This window comes from Bubalus kerabau, chromosome 1 (genome assembly GCF_029407905.1).
Source record: "Bubalus kerabau isolate K-KA32 ecotype Philippines breed swamp buffalo chromosome 1, PCC_UOA_SB_1v2, whole genome shotgun sequence".
Lineage (NCBI taxonomy): Eukaryota > Metazoa > Chordata > Mammalia > Artiodactyla > Bovidae > Bubalus > Bubalus kerabau.
In genome coordinates, this window is record NC_073624.1 from 47,397,683 (window position 1) to 47,413,273 (window position 15,591).

A 15,591-nucleotide genomic window follows, 5' to 3' on the forward strand; every position below is an offset into this window, starting at 1 on the left:
TGTGCCCAGGAGACAGGAACCTGGACTTGGAGTCTGGCTCTAGCACTAGCTGTGTGCTTTGAGTACATTGCTTCACCTCTCTGAGCTTCAGTTTCCTTTCTTATAGGATCATTGTGAGAACTAAAAGGAAGTGAATTCATACCAAGCAGTTGGGAAGGTTCCTGGTGCAAAGTGGGACATCATCAACCACAACAGCCAATAAGTGGTAAGTATTGCATTTTGGTTTTTCTTGACTTAAATTTGATAGCATTTATTTACTTCTTATTAGGAAAAATAAGGATTTCATTTATTTTTATACTTTCAATTATACCTTTCCCCTTCTTCTCCTTATATCATTATTCCACTAATTGTATATCCTCTGTTACAAAGTTTTGTACTTGTAAGCACTATATTTACATCTTCATTTCTGATTCTCTCGACTGGACCTACTATTTCTAAATTCCCAGCTTTGTAAACTGAGATATTAATCCTCGTCCTCCCTTCAGTACTTTGGCTCCCAAGTTCTAGAAGTGTATTTTGATTTTTATATTAACAAGTACATTACTTCACATATTTAAATACTCTGTTTCATTTTAAAAGATAAAAGTTATTTTATTAAGATAAAGGTTATTTTATAATGACTATAAATGAAATAAAATTAAGATTTTTGAATCACTAATAAGCCTGTGAGTTAATACACCTGTGAGTTATAATACACCTGTGAGTTATATCATATTATATATATTAATATTACTTCAGTTTTAAAACTGTCTCCAAAGGACTTGGACATAGATATATTTACTTAAGATTTTTTTTATTTAAACAAAAGAGTTTACATTTTTTGGTGATATTTTAATACATTTTTTAAGAGCTAACTTGTACCATATAGCTGTACCTGCTTCTCAGTTCAGTTCAGTCACTCAGTCATGTCCGACTCTTTGCGACCCCATGAACTGCAGCACGCCAGGACTCCCTGTGCATCACCAACTCCCAGAGCCTACCCAAACTCATGTCCTTTGAGTCGGTGATGCCATCCAACCATCTCATCCTCTGTCGTCCCCTTCTCCTCCTGAGCTTTAGTTATTCCTAATGTTTCTAATTGGCTTCATTTTCACCCCTTTCACTCTTTATCTTCAGCATTTCCTCCATTTCTTTCCAACTGTGCCTCATGTGATACTGTGTCCCCTGTCCCCACAGACTCTGGACTTCTTATCCCATTCTGGACTGGTTTCTCTCTAGGTCTGCTGCATGCCCAGCTGGGATCCTTGGATTCCCTTTCCATGGGGTTGATGTTCCTGACTCCCGGATCCCACGTCTATTTCTCTCATGGGTATCCTTTACCTTCCTCCATAATTAAACAAACATGTCATCTGTTTTTTGTTTTTTTTTTTTTCCCTGCATCTCATTTGCAAGTAACTTTCTAAAAGTCTGGTGAAGGGTGAAGGCTGCTGTGAATATGGGATGGGACATGGGGGTGGTGGGCTTGTCCCCTGCTCTCCCCTCGGCCTCCCTCTCATCTTGCTCCCTCTGGGGCTCTGCCCAGCAGACCATTCTTCTCTCCTGTCAACACGCTCCCTGCTTCTCTCCCTCTACTGCACTCCTCTTTACTCAGCTATCACTTCTCCGTCCAGTGAGTCTTCAGACGTTTGTTGAAGATTCTGGTCTCCTGTTGCCCCCATGCTTGTTTTTATTAGCAGCAGAGAGAGGAGAGGCAGGCTATGGGTTCTTGAGCTCATGAGTGGGGTGGAACCAGTGTACCAAGGGCAAGCCTTCTGACCTTAGGTAAGTCAGCTAACATCTATATGTCAGCTTCCTTATTTGTAAATGAGGATACAGTGGTACACATATCAAAAGCTAATGGAAGGACATATGAGGTACCATTGGTAAAGTTTCAGAGCCGATACCAATGCAGAGCAACGATCACAAACACCAGTTGCTCTTATCAGTGAAAGTGAAAGTTGCTCAGTCATGTCCGACTCTTGGTGATCCCTTGGATCACACAGTCCATGGAATTCTCCAGGCCAGAATACTGGAGTGGGTAGCCGTTCCCTTCTCCAGGGGATCTTCCCAACCCAGGGATAGAACCCACGTCTCCTGAATGGCAGGTGGATTCTTTACCAACTGAGCCACAAGGGAAGCCCAAGTGAAGCTGTTTCCACTCGATTCTGAAGCAGGAACCTTTTGCGTGTTAGGTGAACGTGATAACCACTACACCACAGAAACCAGGCACTCTTATCAGTAGATGGTATTATACCTATATATACCTTTACCATCATTTCAGTCAAGTCTCAGGAGGAGTAGTTGATAGAAGCTCTTTTGCTTTCTTAAAAAGAGGAGGTAAACATCATCAATACTTGCTTTCCTTCCTCATCTCCCATGGCAAGGTAATCACATGCAGAACCAAAATAAATGATTTAATTATAAAGATCTGAATTTTTTAAAAGAAGGACCACTGAGAATGGGTATGTCTGAAAGGATGGACACCCTCATATATTATAAGTGTGAACATAAATTGCTACAGTTTCTTTGCATGGCATGGTGGCTCCAGGTATGGAAATTTTTTAGGTGTTGATGCCATCTGATCTTAATTCTACTTCTAGATATAGCTTAAGGATACAGTCTCAGATGTAGGTGAAGTTTTACACAAGGAGAATATTCTTTGCACTATTATTTACATAAAGGATTAGAAACTCCATCAAGTCCAATATTCAGGAGGGGAAAGCAAGGAGGACAGAACAGCTGCAGGGGTCTCAGCCACTCAGAGCAGGGATACAGGAATTGGGGCAGGGCTGGTGGGACTCCAGGCCCTTGTGGGGAAAAAGGCTCTTGCAGAAGCAAGGAAGACCTGGGCTATGGGAGCCGTATCACCAGGAACTTTATCAAGGAGAGACTTGATAGGGAGCAGGACATCATTTTGGAAGGAAGAGTCATTTACCAATGAACATATATCCACGAATAAATCTTTTTGTATATATAGGGAGTAGAGCATAGTCATCACACACATGTGATTTGCATCAGAAGACTCAGGGTCTAGTCCAGACTCTGGCACCAGCGTGACAATTTGGACTCAGCTAAGTCTGAGTGAGTTTCAGGAGCCTGCATGTTAAGGACACTGGATCAATGTTACCATTCATATTAGTTATTATCAATTCAAAAACACAGGTGTCGCCACCTCACCTCATTTCCAGAGTATCACCTCCTATCTGTTCTTCTAGTCTCTGGCTTTATTGTTCCTATAACTTCGCAGATGGCTGTCTCCTGTCTCATTACCTTCTCCTTGTGCCCCAACAGGAGAGCAGGACTCTGACTTGGCTTGGAAGGAGCCGTAGGAGGTGAATGACTTTTCTTAACTAACAACCAGCAGAGCCCAGGAGACAGAGAACCGCAGTGGGCTAAGTTCCTGGAGGCACTGGTGGCCATCCCGGGGGAACCCACCAGAGAACTTGTCCCTCGCTGCTCCCTGTAGCCTCTGCTCCCTCACAGTGGAGCTCACAGTGTGTTTTCTCTTCCCAAGGGTGAGGTTACACCTCCTTCCAGCCTGATGCTGACAAGGAGCTGAAGGGAGATCTCTGAGAGCCCCTGCTGCCACCATGAGCTCAGGAAACTTCGGACACTGCTCAGGTAGTCAGCTCTCTCTTCTCTGGAAGGTTCCTACTTGTGACCCAGAATTGAAGGTGGTATTTCCTTCAATGGTAATTGAAGGCTGAGTTAAACTACAAAGGAATCAAGAACCATGAAGAGGATGGATAGGCATCCTTGAGCTTCCGAGAGAGACCAGGAGATTCCCCTCACCTTGGGGTCTGCCCACAACCTCCTTCCCAGCCCTCTTCTCAGGGAGCCATGACCAAGGTGCTGACTTCCTGCCTCTCCCCCCACCAAGCAAGTGACTCAGGACAGAGGCCGGCAGAGCACATGCGGAGCTTGGACCACAGATGGCAGTCCCCAAGGCCAGGCAGGCCTGGGAGAGGAGGTCCTCCAGCATCATTGGACTTCTCCTGCTCTCTCCCTTGGCCCAAGCCTCCTCCTGCTCCCAGACACTTGGGCATCACTACAGAAGCTGTTTCCTCCAGCTCTTCCCAGCCACCAGCCCAGCCTCTGCAAGGGTCAGTGGACCCTGCTCTGAACCCCAGTCTGGCCTTTGCCGCCTCCCACCTGGAGGGGAGGGGTGATGAGGATCACATCTGGCTCCACCCCTCCTCCACCTGGTGGATCCCCTCCCCTGCCCATCCTAGAGTCTGTGGTCAGAAGCAGGAGTCCTCTCACATGGTAGTTTTACTCAATGGCATGTGGTCCTAAAGTCTTTTTAAAAATTAGGTAACATGAGTTTCTAATGTTTTCTAAGTTTTGTGTGTACAACATTATATTTCTACTTCTATATATGCTACGGCATGCTCACCACCAAAAATGAGTCGCAAAGAATCCCCATTGTGTGCTATAGAATAGAATGAACAAATCACAGGAATTTTAAATGTAAGGAGAATTCAAAGTCATGTCCAAGAACTGTCTAACTGTTGACCTTGGATTCAACCTCAGAGCTTTCACCTCTGTGGCCTTGGGCTGTCCATTGTCCTGTCTGACTTTCACTTGCCTCTTCTGTGAGATAAGGATAATGCCTCTTTGTGTGGAATTACCAAGAAACACATTTGATATCAAGTCCCACCCACACACATATATATAGCCTGGCCACCAACATCTTACCTACAATTCCATAACCTCCAGATCTCTGAAATCACTCAGGGATTTTGATAACTCATTGAGGAGTAGTCTTACCCTGTAGTGATCTGAGGCTCTTTGTAGTCATTACATTCTTTATCCCATTTAACGTGAGTATTTGTTTCACTGCCCAAACATGAAAGCATTCATTTATAGGGCACTGCCCATCTATTCTGGAAGGGGTAACTAACAAATCACACTTGGTGTTTCTTCTTGTGTGTGTGTGTTCAGTTGCTCAGTCATGTCCAACTCTTTGCAACCGCATGGACTGCAGCCTGCCAGCCTCCTCTATCCATGGGATTCTCCAAACAAGAATATTGGAGTGGCTTGCCATGCCCTCCTTCAAGGGATCTTCCTGACTCAGGGATCAAACCCGCCTCTCTTGCAAATGCGGGCAGGTTCTTTACCACTAGAACTCCCAGGGAATCCCACCTATGACCTCAATTTACCTGGGAATTGCATGTGGGATCTCATTTCACCTAATCTACTTACAAGCCCTATCTTCAGAAAGGTCACCAGGGGTTAACTCTTCAACACAAATTGGGGGTGGGCGGGAGGTGGGACAGTCCATCAATAACCCTAGGTGACCTCACCAAGAGCACCCCAGGTGACTGCTGCTCAGAAAGATGAATTTTAACTATTTTATACTCAATAACATTTATGTCCCACCACTAATTCTTCTAATCTTATTCCCTTTTCTTTCATCTAGATATTGAGATCTTTTTTGAGGATGTCGTTGAATGTCTCTGGGACATACTGAGCAGAGAGGAACTGCTACTCCTGTTGAATGAATTCCTGGAGAGAATTAAGTCTGAGGCCAGTTTGTCCAGGTAACCGGCACAGGTGCACCAGGAAGGTCACCCATGTCCCCAGCACCAGGCTAGCTTCCTCCTGGAGTAACGCCTCCTCCAGGCAGGACCCTACTGTTGGAGACAGGGATGTTCCTTCTCAAGATCCCATCAGGAATGTTTCCTCCATGTCATTTGCTGACAGTGAATGATCGTGAGTTGAGAACAGACGAAACCTGCAAGGAAGGGGCAGGTTATGTGACCTTGGAAAAGTTACTGAACTACTCTCTGCTTTAGTTTCTCCATCTTTTCATTTTTACTGTGAGTGCACTGAGATCATGCATGTAAAGTGCTTCCCATAATGACTGACACAGAGTAAGTACTCAGTCAATAGTAACATTTTCAAAGCTTGTTCGGATGAGACAGGGTCAAGGGTCTTCTTTCTGGTGAGGAGACCCAAGCAGAATTTCCTTTGGGACAAGTGGGGAAATCCCGACACCACCATTTGTGTCCTGGGCTTCTGCCTACAGTCTTTCTATTCCCCATGTTAGGAGCTGTACCAGCCCTGCAGGCTCCTGCTGGCCCATAAGGGAGAGAGGCTAGAGAGGAACTGGAGGAGCTGGTGGGATCCTGGATCTAGTTGTGCCCAACTCCTGGGCCTGTGGGCTTAAGACTTTGAATCTCAGATCTGTCCTGTGTCCAATGGGAATAGCAATTCAGTCTGATGGATTATGGTGATGGCCTCAGAGTGAACTGCAGGGTCAGAGGTGGGAACCAAGTGCAATCATTCATCCAAAGGACCAGGGAGGCCTGGACCAGGGTCAGACCCAAGGGTCAGGGTGAAGCAGCGGATCCAGGTTGGAAGACTAGTAGGCAGGCTTGGGTAGCAGGACCAGGACTAGAGTGAAGAGAGTGGGCCCTAAGGACACAGAACTGAAGGGACTGTGACCCCAGCAGAGGTCCCCTGAGTGGGAGAAGGGGACATTTATTCCCTCCCTGGTGGGATCCCCTCATGCTGGACTAGAGGGCCCTGGGTGACTGTGTCTGCACACCCTGCCTGGGACCTGGCTTCTCACTCCATTGGGGACCCTCTTCTAAGCTACGTGGAGTACCCCTGACAATGGGATAGCTGTGTGCTTCAGGTGGCCCTCCAGGGTCACAGTGAGTGGCTGTGACTGTGTGACATTTGAGGGATTCTGAGGAGCCTCACGCATCCCCACCCAAGAGGAAAACGCTTCCTCCACCAGCTGTGTAAGTGCCTGTCTCCTCAGGCTCAGCTGTTCAGATGAGTGTTTCCTCAAATCCCTTGAATCTTTAGAGGTTCCACAAAGTTGCACACGGACTTGGGTGCTGGCAATGAAGCTGTCGCCAGGTAAATTGTGAGTTAGGTTGGTGACCCCTGAGCAGCTGAGAGTGCTGGGTGACGGGTCAGGAGTCAGTGAGGTGAGCTGGAGAGTCCAAGGGAAACGAGGGCTCATAGCACATCTCCCTCTTCCCTGTCAACTGGGGCAGTGGGTGGACCCAGTGACCTTCTGCTGAGAAGGTCAACAGCTCAATGCTTAGAAGACAGCAGATGGCAGACCAAATGATTATAAGGTGACTTCAAGCTCTGACTTTTTGGGTTTAAATTATTCTAGATCATAGAGACAGCCAATCTGCAAAGTGCAAGGGCATAGTGCCCAGGACTGCCCTTACTTTGACTTCAATGGCAAATTTAGGGGATCCCCAAAACAACTCTCAGGTTCAAGAATTCCCTATAGAATGGATAGGACTCACTGAAAGCTTCATGATCCCAGCTACAGTTTACTACAGGGAAGGATAAAAGTTCCCATCAGCCACAGGATAGAGACTGGGCAGGTTTCACATACAAAGCTTCCATTGTCCTCAGGACACATTACTGACGTGGATTCGGTGTGTGATAAGATGCATGGAGTACTGCTCATCAGGGACACTCACCTTGCTTAAAAGCCAAATTACCCTGACCTGTCATCTCCAGCCCCTCCTGGAAGTCAGACTCGTGCCCCAGTGTCCAGCTCTACCAGATGGCAGAACTGATACCATGAGACCCAGAGACTTTTGGTCACTCATCACCTTGTCAGACTGACCAGTGACCAAAGGCCCAGGCATGCAAGGACACTCCTATCAGCCAGAATTCTAGGGGCTTAGGGACCACTTCCCAGTAGCCAAGGGCAAAGGGCAAGGAGACTTCTCACTACACACTGAAGCCCTTGAATGAAGGTTTTCTCCTCCAGTCCTACATGTCTTTGTTTATCTGTGGAGTTCCCACTCCAAAAACTCTTTCAAAGTGGTGGTGTTGACCCACCTGTGAGACATCTTTACAACATACCTTTTCTTTGGCTGAGCCATATGGCCTGTGGGATCCTCATTCCCCAACCAGGGATTGAGTCAAGGCCAGTAGTGGGAGTGCAGAGTTGAAACCTCTGGACCACCTGGGAATTCTCTCCAATACCTCTCTTAAGTTGCCAGTATCCTAAGGTGACCTCGTTTAACTACTCCAAGTTTAGCTATTTCAAGATGGAGCATCTATGAAGTATGAAACGTGTTTAAGGTTGAAAGAGAAAATTTTACATTTATAAAATTCTTTTCTAATGATTTATAGTAACATATCTGTATTTATGCAGAATAGATATTATGGAGCCAATTTTACAGACAAGCAAACTGCCTTTCTAATTCCTTACCTTCATCGTTACAGGGAAGATGCGGATGAACTACACAATTATCTGAACGAATTGAAAAGAGCCTTAGTTGAGGAGGACCAAGAAAGACTCCCGAAAGAGCAGCTGGACAGGAGGAGGTTTCTGAATAAGTTTCCTCGGGTGAAACGGCAGCTGGAGGAGTTCATAGGCAAGTTCCATGAGCTCGCAGGCAAGATTGAGAAGGTCCATAAGGGATGCACCATCTCCAACGTGATGGCCCACAGCACCGGTGCTGTGTCCGGTATTCTGACCATCGTTGGCCTGGCTCTGGCACCCGTGACAATGGGGGCCAGTGTGGTGCTCTTGGCCACTGGGATAGGGCTGGGAGCAGCAGCTGGTGTGACCAGTGTGTCCACCAGTATCATCGAACGTGTGAAGAGGTCATCAGCAGAAACCGAAGCCAGTCGCATGATGTCTACTGTTGTCAAGAAATGGAAGGTTCTCCTAGAGGTACTCAAGAGCAACCCCCACATTGTTGACACAAAAAAGGAAGAAGCTGTACAATGCATTGAAATGCACATCCATGCCATGGAGACAGGCAATGCCAACTCTGGCTCTGCAGCCAATGCAAGCGTCTACATGAGCCCTGGGAGAATCTCAGGCCCAGCCATCCAGCATATAGAGGCAGGTTTCAAAGCCACAGCTTTAACAATTACCAAAGGAGCCCGGATCGCGGGTTTGGCCGCTGCAGGGGTCTTTCTTCTGGTGGATGTGGGCTTCCTGGTGAAGGAGTCAATGCACCTGCACGATGGTGCAAAGACAGAAGCAGCTGAAAACCTGAGGCAACGGGCATGGGAGTTGGAGAGGAAGTTGGAGGAGCTCACCCAGATCTATGAAAGTCTGCAGGAGGACCTAAGTTAGCCACCCCCAGAGCAGTGCGGGGTCCAGGGACATGTGAGGGGCTAAAGTGCAGAGGTACCTTGTTCGAGGGAAAGAGAGGGAGAGCACATTAATGAAGCTTCATGTTAGGAATTTGGCATTTCTGTGGTTGAGCAAAGCAAGGAAGGGATGGATGTAGGTGATAGATGAGGAGAGAGAAGGAAATGACCTGGAGCCTGGATTAAGGGAGGAGGGGGACCAGAGAATGAGAGGCGGGGAGAAACCACTTTTTTTCATACTGAGAACTTTTTATTTTGTATTGGAGTATAGCCGATTAACAATGTTGAGATAGTTTCAGGTGAACAGGAAAGGGACTCAGCCATTCATATACACGTACCCATTCTCCCCCAAACTCCCCTCCCATCAGAAACCACTTACTTTGGACTAAAGATGACACTGGAAGCAGAATAAAGGGAGAGGCAGGGGAACTAGCAATGAGAGGCCAGGTATACGAATGGGTTGAAAATGGGAGAAGGTCAGTTAGGATTGTTGGGATCCAGAAGTAGCAGGGGCTCCTCTATCACCCTCCACAGGCTGTGATGTCCCAGCAAGAAGAGTCTTCCCCTGGTGGTGGTCTCTAGACCTTTCCTCCGGCATCAACTCACCTTTGGCCCTAGCTGATGTGTCTTACTTAGGGAGTGACTTCTTTTGTTTGCTTGTTTTATTGAAGGATAATTGATTTACAGTATTCTGTTAATTTCAGGTGTACAGCAAAGTGATTCAATTATACAGGTATCGATTTATGTGGGCTTCCCAGGTGGTAAAGAATGTGTCTGCTGAGCAAGAGACACAGGTTTGATTCCTGGGTAGGGAAGATTTCCTGAAGGAGGAAATGATACCACCCTCCAATATTCTTGTCTGGGAAATCCCACAGACAGTGGAGCCTGGCGTGTTACAGTCCATGGTGTTCCAAAGAGTCAGACATGACAGAGTATCTGAGTATGTATATGTCTATATTGTTTTTTGTTCGTTTCCATTACAGTTTATTACAAAGTATTGAATACTGTTCCTATGCTAGTACAGTAGGCAGGCCCTTGTTTATCTGGTGTGTATCTATTAATCCCATCTCCTAATTTACCTATCTCCACAAAACTTTGTTAAAAACTTCATTATCTATGTCTATGAGTCTGTTTCTATTCTATAAGTAAGTTCATTTGTATTATGTTCTGGATTCTACATATAAGCTAATAATATATATTTGTCTTTGTCTGACTTACTTCACTCAGTATAGTAATCTCTAGATCCATACATATTGCTACAGATATTATTTCATTCTTCTTTATGGCTGAGTAGGATTCATGGTATGTATACATGTACCACATTTGCTTTACTCATTAATCTGTCAACAGACATTTAGGTTAATATCATGTCTTGGCCGTTATGAATAGTTCTGCTATGTATCTTTTCAAATTAGAGGTTTAATTTTTTTGTAGAAATATGTCCAGAAGTGGGATTGCTAAATCATAAGGTAGCTCTATTGTTAGTTGTTTAAGAAAACTCCACATGGCCTTCCATAGTGGCTGCACCAATTTACATTCCCACCAACAGTGTAGGAGGGTTCCCTTTTCTCCACAGCCTCCGAGCATTGTAGATGTAGGTGATGGCCCTGTGATCGCTGTAGGGGAGATAACTTATTGTAGTTTGATTGCATTTCTCTAATAACTAGTGACGCTGAGTGTGTTTCCACGTACCCGCTGGCCGTCTGGACGTCTGCATGGAGAATGGTCTGTGTAGACCTTCAGGCAGTGGCTTCTTGACGACAGTGGTGGTGAGGCTGTGGCAGCAGCGGTGTGACAGCACAGTGGGTGGAACACCTGACACGCTGCCAGGAGCTCTTTGGGGCCAGAGTGCACCGAGACACCAGTGACGTTTCATGAAAATCCAAATGCGGAGGAGGAACAGAGGTTGATTAAAAAAGAGAAAGAAGGATGAAACAAGGAGGCGGAAACAGGTCAAGGAACTTTCGGTGTGTCAGAAGATGAACCAGCCTGGGGCCAACAGACACGACTCTCTGACCCTCGGTTTCTTCTTCAGCTGGGGGTGAGGCTGGATAAGATACTTCAGGTTGCTCTGGTTCTCTCCACCTTGTGTTCCTTAGACTCTGGCTCAATAAATACGAGCTGATTCACTGAGGCTTCCTTGCATTGACTGAGGGGTTCAGCTGGGCTCCAGATGGCTGACCTCCTTCCCCGGGAGCCTGTCTCCCAGGGTCTCAGGGAGCACGTCCTCCATGGCTCCTCCTGTCTGCCTGCTGGGCTTCCACCCAATCATTTCCCTAAGATCCTGGAGTCCTGCAGGCTTCGTGGGATGCCCGGGGGAGCCCATGTCATCAGACTTGGGCTGAGCACTGGGATGCTCCTCGTCCAGCCCCAGGGACCAGAATGGACACCGAAGGGTGACTGAGAGTAGAGAGCTTGTGTGCAGGTGTGAGAGAGGGTCAGCCGTAAACAGAGGGGAGAGAGAGACAGCAACACACTTGCCCAGGCTGCCTTCACGTTTCACCAGGACTCCTGCAGGAGCTTCCAGAATTGCCTTCCTGGGTTTATCTTGGGGCACTGCCATGCCCCACTCATCTATTCCCCGCACAGGCTAGAATGACCCATAAGAATATCGACCTTAACACAACTGCTTTCACCTCCTCCACAGCTACCCATGACTCTGAGCACAGATGCTGAAACCTAATTGCAGAACAAAGCAGTGTGCAGTAGCAGGGTCCCCTGAGGGCAGAGCTGGAGGCCAGGCTCACTCGATCTCCAGCAGCAGGACTGAGGGGTTGGAGGATGGGAGCAGGCATGGAGGGAAAGTCCATCCAAGGCCATGTTCTGACTTGGTCACCCATCTGGGATTGCACCTGCCTGGACCTTCTGAGGAGCCTTCAGAGGGTGCCTCAGGCTCCTCCTGTCCCGGAAGGAGAGGGGAGCATCGTGGTGTGGCTCTTGCCCCCATGGGCCTGCTCCACAGGGCACCGACTCTCTGTGTTTCCATGTGTGGAGCATGTGAGCACTTAACTGGCTCCCACACCTGGAGCCCAGGGCAGGAAGCCAGAGATCCGGGACCTGGAAGTGATACCAGGACGTCTCCTAAGTCCCTCCCCACGTGCTGCAGGGCCCTCTCCCCACTTTTGTCCAGACCTCCCTCGGAAGAATTTTCCTCAGTGCCTCTGACTCCCTCTCATCCAGTGTTTCCCTGAGGCTGGCAGTAATGGCCAGCATCTGTCTAATCCCCGAATCATGAGTGTCATTCCTTCTGTAATTCTTTGTAAGTTCCTAGGGAATTTAAATCCTGCCCAGACTTCTCTTGGGCAGGGCTCCAGGCACTGGATACAGAACCATTCAGTGTCCATCCCCACGTCCCCATGAACCCTTAGATCTTGACCCCATTCAGCTCAGTGGGCAGATGATGCAATTCCATAGTGACCCTTGTGTCAGGTGAGATCCCTGTGGTTCTGAATACAGAAACTGAATTTGGCTAAGTGAGCACAGAAGAGCGTGCACTGGAGGGGTGCAGGCCAGGTCTAATTCTCTAATGGAAAGAAGCCCCCAAACCTGCACAGTTCAGGAAGGACAGAAAGTAGGGCAGGTCCCCCTGCAGGAGCTCACAGTCTGTCCCCAGAGGCCCCTTCCAGCAGGGAACTTAGGTCCAAGGCCCTGGCATCTCAGTGTCAGGTTCCCAGGAGACAGAGGAGCTTGGGTCTGAGGACTATATTCTTGGACCAATAGGTCAGGCTGAAGAATAATGAAGATGAATGGTTAACAGGGACCTGAACCCTGGGGGGAGAGTCTCAGGAAGAGAGACTCCAGATTGAGTGCTCCCTGGATGCACACGTGCCCTCTTCTCAGACCAATGGATATGACTCTCCTCACCCTGTTCTGGGTCCAACATCCCACACACAACAGTAAGTGCACCGGCCACTTCCCCAGCTGGAGACAAACACGAATCACCTCCCCCTGCTGCGTGTTGCAGGGATGTCAGGGGTGAAGGGCCCCAGCATGATGCCAGTGCTTGTCCTGCTCTGTGGGCTCCTTTCCCAGTACTCCGCATGTATGTTATACATGTGCAGCAACAGGGACGTGCAGTAGACCCCAGGACCTCCAGGAGCACTGCTCCCTGAAACCAATCTTCACTGGGATCCCACTTCCAGTCCCTCTTTCCTGCGGGGAAATTCTCCCCTGTGGAGCCTGGGCTGGGCCACCGCTGTGTCAGCACTGTCACCTGGGTCCCTATCAAGACCTCACTGTCCCTCTGAGAGCATGTGATTGTCACCCCAACGGAGAACAGGAGGGAGCTGGGCCCAGGGTCCAGGAGTATGGCCACAGCCCCCACCTGGGAAGGGTCCTCCTGGGTGGGGCCTCCGGGTGCCTGGAGCCTCTTCCCTGGATCCATGTTGAGCTGATTGGTCAGGAGGATGCAGGGTGTCCTGTTTCAGGAGGAAGTGAAGCAAGCATGTGGTGTTTCTGTAACACAGCTCATACTGGGCCCCGGGTAGTGGACCCACCTCCTTGGAGCCCAGGCCACGGGGCTATCTGTCGCCACTTGCTGTGCTTCCCCATTTGTGGAGAGATGGGCACAGGTCTGTCCCGCCACCCAGGACCTGAGTCCCTTCTGGCAGGGCCTGTTTTGGAGGCTTCTAGCTCCTCGCTTGGCCCTGAGTTTGCTGGTTTTAAGCTGCTGCTCCTAATTCTCACAAATGCCTTGAAGTTCACAGAGCTGCCCTCATACCAAGCGGCACACAGCCTCCAGCTGCCTTGTTCCCGGGGCTTAGACTGAAGAGAACAGGGGTGTCTTGAATCTGCAGAGGTCCATACTTAGAATCCACCGGTTATCCTCAGGAAGTTGTGCTGCTGACAGAATATCTAACAACTGGTTACACTCAGATGCCTGTGGAGCTGGTCTGGACCCAGCCTCTGCCACAAGGACAGTTGGTGAGGAGCACCTTGCACTGTCCCAGTGAGGCTCTCAAGCCACCTGTGATGTTGCCCGTCACCCTGCACAGGCCCCACACTGCTCAGCCACCCCTCTTAGCTCTTGTGCTTCTGAAGGACGTTGAAGCCAGTCTTCACTTTACAGTACGTTTTTCGAAAGAAACTTTTGGGACTTCCCTGGTGGTCCAGTGGTAAAGAAGCTGCGTGCCAATGCAGGGGACACGGGTTTGATCCCTGGTCCGGGAAGATCCGACATGCTGGGAGCAACTAAACCTGTGCACCGCAACCACTGAGCCCACTCCCTAGAGTCTGTGCTCTGCAAAAAGAGAAGCCACTACAATGAGAAGCCCGATACTCGACGAAGAGTAGCGCACTCGCTGCAACTAGAGAAAGCAGCCCCTGTCCCCACAGCAGTGAAGACCCAGGGCAGTCAAATAAACAAACAAGGACATTGTTTCCCTAGTTACCTAAGGTAATGCCTCCTGAGCCCCACTATCTACTGCCACCTTTGTTAGAAATGCATGTGGGCACAGACTCCAGGGGTAGGTCCCTACAGGGCTGAGGTTCTGTATTTCTACCTGTCCCGTGCTATCCCCCACCTGCCCCCTCCTGCATCCCCTCAGCCCCACTCTCCCTGAACCAGGAGGAGACTGCCCACAGAGCAGCAGGGAAACCTAGGCTCCAGGCCCCTTCCCTGGCCTTGGCCTTGACCTTGCTCCAGGGCTCTATGGTGGATGGGGTGCCCCATGGTTAGCAGCAGGCTCTCCTACTCTGGATCGAAGCCCTGGAGCTCGAGAGCAACCTATACCGCATGGGCCAGAGCAAGGTCCTCTTCCGGGCCGGCGTGCTGGCCCACCTGGAGGAGGACCGGGACCTGAAGATCACGGATGTCATCATTGGCTTCCAGGCCTGCTGCAGGGGCTACCTGGCCAGGAGGTGAGTCCCAGGACACCCAACCCACCCAGCCTGATCCTGCTTGGGGTCCCTAACTATCCTGTGGTGGAGGGCACTTAGGAAGTGGGGCCTGGGCACCATCATGCTGGCAGTTTTCCCCTGGGGAGGCCCACATGGCTTTCCCTGCCCCTCAATTTCTGCCTGAGGTTTAAAGTAAGCAGGCGGGAGGGATGACTGTGCTGGATTTTCCCTCCAGGAAAGCTCCTGACTCCCACTGTTCCTCCCTGTATCCCTTCTGTAGGGGTGACACTCAAAGCCAGCTGTCCCCAGAGGACCCCAAGGTCTGGAAAGGAGGCATCCTTGAGTCCCAGCAGCTCCAGTAAGCTCAGGAGCGGAATTGTCCGGGTCAGTGGGCAGAGCAGCGGCCTGTTTGCCCCTTGACTCCTCTCTATCTGGGGTCTGGGGCTTCTGTCTTGGCCTGAGCCCTGAACTCTGGGAACAGGGTGTCAAATGGATGTTTGCAGGATGTGAGCTGCTGACATTCTCCCACCAAACACAAGTCTCTGAGTTCCTGGAAGAGCACCCCACCTCTCCCATCCACTTAGCTCCTTTACCTGCAAAATGCAACAGATACATAACAGTTGTGTTAAGGCCAAACTATGGTTGGCTATCCTCATGGAGTAATCTCCTGTCCCTCCC

At 49.1% G+C, this 15,591-nt stretch overlaps 1 protein-coding gene across 1 annotated transcript; it reads left to right on the forward strand.

Annotated features, from left to right (window-relative positions):
* Positions 1–3,569: 3,569 nt before the first annotated feature.
* On the forward strand, positions 3,570–9,058 carry LOC129643172 (apolipoprotein L3-like). The gene is made up of 3 exons (XM_055567451.1): positions 3,570–3,600; positions 5,402–5,522; positions 8,194–9,058. The coding sequence occupies exons 1-3, from the start codon at positions 3,570–3,572 to the stop codon at positions 9,056–9,058; spliced, it is 1,017 nt and encodes a 338-aa protein (XP_055423426.1).
* Positions 9,059–15,591: the final 6,533 nt, after the last annotated feature.